This window comes from Zingiber officinale, chromosome 3A, assembly GCF_018446385.1.
Source record: "Zingiber officinale cultivar Zhangliang chromosome 3A, Zo_v1.1, whole genome shotgun sequence".
NCBI lineage: Eukaryota > Viridiplantae > Streptophyta > Magnoliopsida > Zingiberales > Zingiberaceae > Zingiber > Zingiber officinale.
Genome location: NC_055990.1, coordinates 145,764,573 through 145,770,642, shown reverse-complemented (window position 1 = coordinate 145,770,642; position 6,070 = coordinate 145,764,573). Strand labels below are relative to the sequence as shown.

The 6,070-nt window shown below is 42.4% G+C and overlaps 1 protein-coding gene across 3 annotated transcripts; it reads left to right on the top strand.

Moving 5' to 3' along the window:
- Nucleotides 1-2,590, top strand: LOC122052659 (brassinosteroid-responsive RING protein 1-like). Of its 3 annotated transcripts, none has more exons than XM_042614305.1 (2): nucleotides 1-559; nucleotides 2,387-2,590. In XM_042614305.1, exons 1-2 carry the CDS (start codon nucleotides 107-109, stop codon nucleotides 2,573-2,575), a joined length of 642 nt encoding a protein of 213 aa, XP_042470239.1. In that variant the 5' UTR covers nucleotides 1-106; the 3' UTR covers nucleotides 2,576-2,590. The 3 variants fall into 3 exon arrangements, with proteins under 3 accessions (XP_042470239.1, XP_042470241.1, XP_042470242.1); XM_042614307.1 differs by lacking the exon at nucleotides 2,387-2,590 and adding an exon at nucleotides 808-1,551; XM_042614308.1 differs by lacking the exon at nucleotides 2,387-2,590 and adding an exon at nucleotides 1,075-1,210.
- Nucleotides 2,591-6,070: the final 3,480 nt, after the last annotated feature.

Below are 6,070 nucleotides of genomic sequence, written 5' to 3'. Positions count from 1 at the left end.
CCACACACAGTCCATTTATTCCCTTCATTACCGGCTCCAAAAAAGCATCTCCTTTTTCTCCTCTTCCACAGCCCCACCGGCGCGTCCGCCGCCACCGCCATCTCCGATGGGCTTCCCCTCCGTCTGCTACACCGTCATCCTACCCCGCCCCGTCGCCCTCGTTGTCCAACTCCTCGATCTCCTGAAGCTCGCCCTCTCCGCCGGCCTCTTCTTCCTCGGCCTCCCCTCCTCCCCTCCCTACTCCGCCGCTGTCGATGACCTCTACCCATTCCCCACCTACCCGCTCCTCCACCTCTCCGACTCCCACCTCCCTCCTCCCGCCTCCGTCAAGTCCCGCCTCCCCGTCGTCCGCTTCTCCGCCCTCCGCTCCGACGGCTCCGCCCTCTGCGCCGTCTGCCTCGGCGCCCTCCACCCCAGCCACGAGGTCCGCCACCTCGGAAACTGCCTCCACGCCTTCCACAAGTCCTGCATCGACAAGTGGGTCGACGTCGGCCAGCTCACCTGCCCTCTCTGCCGCGCTCCGCTCCTCCACCATCAACCGCCGGAGGATGACGATGAGGTCAGCCCTAGATCTCGCTCAACTAGCTAAGCTTTCTACCCGCTCCTAATCCATAAATGCGCCTCCTAATTTCCCTCTTAAATTTGTTCAATAATTTGGCGATCGAGTGCCATCGAGAGCCCTAATGTATAGATTTGGTCACAGATCGACTAACAGATCGCCTGATCTTGAATCTAATCGATCCCTACGAATATATATATTTATGTGAAAAGTGAATGATACCTGCTTCTCATCTCTGTTTGCCAAAGGTTCCATCTTTGTCTCCTGCAAACAACGAAAGCTTGCCTCCCTGATCCACTGTGAAATTTGTGCTTGTTTAGCTACTCACGAGATGCAAAAGAACCCAACTTTGCCTTCAGAATACTACTATAGATCTACATCAAACAAGGGAAGAAAATTAATTAGCTTGATCTTAAAACTTCAATTAATTGTTTCTGTTGATCTTATCTAGAACAGCTTGGTGCTGACATAAATTGTGCCCTTTTACAAGTATCATACTTTGATTGCATTAACAGCCAAGCAATAATTCTCTGGAAAGAACTGAGAGAGAGGACTAGATCAAGGCACTTTGTCAAATGTGGAGCACCTTTGTCATCACTCACTTCACCATGGAGAGGGTCCCATGCACGAGACTAGAGGCACAGGGACTTCATTTATTGAAAGCTTAAACCTATCCCTGCTTTCCTATGTGAATTGTGTTTCCTCTTGGCTTAGACTTGGTGGTCTGGGTTAACTGGCTAAGTCTAAAATAGGAGGAAAACATAGTCCGGTTGGACCGAATGGAACCGGTTGGGCAACATGTATCGGCGTTGTGCCAAGAACATCCCAACATCCCAATCAAATCCAATATTTTCAATTCATTTTCGACCAATTAGGATCTTGTCTAACTTTTGAGGTAAACCAACTAAAGTGGTAAGAGGAAAGAAAACAAAATTAAAACTTCAATGTGGTGAGTGCATGATAGGTCATTTGGCTCTTTCAATGGAGGGACCATTACCACTTGCAATCCTAATTCGGACTCTACTTCTACCAATGGGTGGAGACAAGGAGACATAATGTTATTCCCCCTCCCCCACTTTCAATGGTCGTACCCAAAAAGAAAAAAAAAAACAGAGGGGGGTGCACAAGTATAAATAATCAACCAAACACTTTAAATATTATTTTTGTTTATAATTATAGTCTATTTTATTAGTTTTTGTCTGTCCAGTGATGCATAGTCTATTCCTTTTGGAGATGTAACTAACTAGTCAGCATGACCCAAGGTGGCTCTGTGGATTAAGATTTAGGGTTATAGGTAGGGTTTGAGGCTGGGCTAGCACTTGACATTGGTGGAGCGTTTGGTGATGGATGCTTTCTAAATCATGAATTCTAAAATATTTAACAAAAATAGATGATGAACCTATGATCCTATGAAAAAGTAATGGATGCGGATCTTCCATAGGATTTGGGATGCTTTCTAAACCACGTTCTATATATATAGTAATAAATCCGGTTCTGTTATCAGTCAATCATTAATAACAGAACAGATTAACGGGTTTTATACATGTAAACTTATATCCAATAACATAAATACACAACTAACTGTTATCACAAGCTTGAAGATGAGAGGAATAGGAAGCCACAACTGCATATAAGGAGCTATTTGGTAGCTTTATGATGTTTTGGAGCTGTTGGTGAGTCATCACAAGCTTTAAGGTATTCACAAGTTGCTGCTGTGCGAGTGAAACTTTATTGAGTTGTCAAAGAAACCCCTTCACATGTGGAGTTATTCCAGAGTCATTTTAGGGTTTGAAAAGAAAGGTAAACCTCTCAGAATCTCACTCGCAGAATGGCGGTCGAAAACAAGATCATTCAAAGACGAGGCCAAGAAGGCTCACAAAAGAAGACACAGTATGCTTGCAGAAACCTTGCCAAAGAGGCATCTCTAGTATCAAGTGGTTTCACATGCCAATTTGTTATACGAAAGTTTCTCACCGGCCGGCATGTCTTGTTACAAGGAGGAAGAAGAGTGAATAAATTTTTAGGATGGTAATGGTTTGGGGAAGTGAGTCACATGAGGCTGCCCTATTGTCTCATGCTTTGATGACACAAGGACTTGAGTACGTGCCATTGTTTGCTACAACCAGTGTTGCTTTCGGGGTTGGATTTCACTTGTAAAAAAAATAATAAACTCAGTTAATTTCATTGGACTAGCCTGAGGTGACTGGTTCGATCTTAAAAACATATTTTTTTACTGTATGCCACCAGTTAAATTCCATTCGAAGTGGTAATTGATCTAATCCAGAAGAAAAAGATTTTAAAAAAATAAATTAATGCATGTATGCAACCAGATGCAATAATTTTAGGCACAGGTTATGTCACATAACCGTACTATACTCACATTATTCTATCGGAAATTCACATTAGTCGTTACAGTTCGAGTAAAATACTATACTCAAAGATTGAAATTCTAATACATCAAGAACGAGTTCAACTGCATATAATCTCCCAAGTTAGTATTGTTATCAAGCTATCATAATAGCAAACTCTTCCAATTCTTTCTCCATAATCTAATATCAAGCTTTTTCATCCTAGAGAAGCCTAAGGGTCTTAAGGTTGCAATGGCTTAGAACTCTTTGTTAATTGATGATAAACCATCGGAGCAATGTGAGATATGCTGACATGATTTAAATAATATGAACAGCCTTGATAAGGATTCATCTAGCTCATATGACTTTAATTAAAAAATACTAAATCTATCGACAAGGGATAAGCAAAGTAGCTAAAATTATCAGTTTTAGTTTGGTATCAATTTGAGCCTATGAAGGCCATCAAACAAAACCAAAACTGAAAGTTCTGAATTGGTCAAAAGGATTGAATCGTATCGGCTCCTACAATCAATCTGTTATGAATTAAGATGTATAACAATTCGAGAAGGAGAATCGAGTTTACTGACCTAACCAAATCTGAAAAACATGGCTGTCAGCTGGGCACGATGGTGTTGTTGTAAGAGAGCACTAATACAGTAATATATTTGCACCAAAATAACAAACATGCAATAAACAGATAAATAAAAGAGTAAGGTCCAGAAATTGTTATCCTCCGGTTGAAGCGTCAGCGTGCCGACTGTCTTTAGAGAATATATTGCCGCTCACGGTGCAGAGGTTCTCCGGCAAAATTCTCCCAAGATCCGACAATCACTTGTATCGTTCGTAGGTGCACTCCAAGACGAACATCGCACTCCGGACCCAACCTCAGATCGTTGAACACCAAGCCTTAGGACAAGGAAATCTCTAGGAAAAGAAGGCAGCGCACACAGACACAAAGAGGGAAGGAGGAGAAAGTAGAATGCTCGAGAGCACACGAACGAGGAACAGAGGCGCATCTTTTATTCACTCTGAAGCACTGCTTCGCCAGCGAACCAAAGCGTGCGTCAGTTCCCTCACACGCTGGACAGAACCAAACCATGCGTCGCTTCCTCACGCGCGCGGGACAGAACCAAACCAAACCAAAGTCTGGCAAAAACAAACCAGGCCGCCTGCAAGCGTGAGACCCACGAGCTGGGGATTTGCACCTCCCCCTGCGCGCAATGATTGCGTGCGTCGCGCCTGGTTTATGGATTTCGGGCTCGAACCCCCGAAACCACCTGATTTGGGTTCGGCCCGCGTATGCGTGTAGGTCCCCTTAACTTTGCTAAGCAAGGATGGAAGAGCTCCACATATAAGGTCTTCCAACCTTCTTAGCTTAGTAATGTGAGACTAAATGCATACACATATGCATTACCAGAACAACAACAAAAAAAAAAGAAAAATAATTTGAATTAAAAAACATAGAACTCAACAATCCCCTACTAATTCAAATTATTTTGGTCGAAAACAAAGATATGTTCTGAGACTTAGTTACAATGAGCTTTTAGTGAAAATACCTTCCGATTTAAATTTTCACCAAAGTACACCAATCTTATTCACATAGATTTGAAGAGAACTCAGTCTTGAACTTAAACCTTTTATATATGAAATTCAATTGGTAACAACTCATCACGGGCGACGGTTGAATCCTTCTAGATTGGTGCATTACGACCATGCCACCGAATCTTGTTTCATAAATGCTAAGGAGAGTTGTCTAGACCCCCACACTGCGACCCCACAGTTACACTTACATAGGTGAGTTCTTCAAGGATGTACTGCGAGCATCCTGTCATTAAGAACTTGAACTCATTAAGAGTTCCTAAACTCATCCTTATTAGCAGTCAAGCATCTATCCAGGAAAGAAACTATAAGATTACATCTCAATCAATTTGATGCTTACGGTTCACCCTTATAACTTGTTTATACCACATTGAGCCTACTTCTTGGGATCTCCAATCAGATAGGTTGGGTTGCCGCTATAGATGAAACCAGGATAAGCCTCAGTCTCATTCCCTTACTGGATCTCTTGATTTTTTCAGAATCAAGTCCTTTAGTAAGTGGATCAACAATATTATCCTTTGAACTTACAAAGTTCAATGACACCACTCCAAGAGACACTAGCTCACGAATAGACTTTAATCTTATTCGTACATGTCTCTTCTGTTTCTGGTTATACTTGGAGCTTCTAATCTGAGCTATTGTTGTTTGATTATCACAGTGTACTGAAATAGAAGGTATTGACTTCATCATCAAGGGAATTTCATAAAGAAGACCCTTAAGCCAATCAGCTTCAGTTACTGTGGTATCCAAAGCACACAATTCTGCCTCAGATGTAGAACGGGTTATAATCGTCTATTTAACAGACCTCCAAGCAACTGCACCGCCTCCAAGTGTAAAGACATAACCAGTAACGCCTTTGCACTCAGCAGTGTCAGCTATCCAACTAGTATCACTATATCCCTCCAGGACTGCAGGGAATCTCCCATACCACAAGCCCAAGGATATAGTGTCTCTTAGGTATCTGAGTACTCTGTCTAATGCATCCCAATGTGTTTTGTCCGGACAGCTGGTAAACCTGCTCAATTCGTTATAGCAAAAGAAATATCAGGTCTAGAACAATTTGCTAAATACATTAGACTACCTATTATTTGTGAGTATCTTAATTGAGACATTGTCACACCACTCTTATTCTTGTGGAGAGTTTTTGAAGGATCATAGAGTGTGATGACATATTTAACTTAGCTATAGACATATTTCTCTAATACTCTCTCAACATAGAGTGATTGAGAAATTGTTATTCCATCAGTTGAACGAGTCAACTTCAGCCTAGACCTGACCACTGTTCGGAACCGACGGTTCGACGGTTCGGAACCGCCGATTCGACGGTTCGGAACCGCCGGTTCGACGGTTCGGAACCGCCGGTTCGACGGTTCGGAACCGCCGGTTCGACGGTTCCAGGCAGGTCGACCCTTAACCTTAACCGCCCAAGACGGTTACGGTTCACGGTTCAGAACCGCCGGTTCACGGTTCGTTTCACGGTTCGTCACGGTTCAAGATTAATATGTTAAAAAAATTAAAAATTAAAAATTAAACATTAAAAATTAGAAATTAAAATTTATTAAAC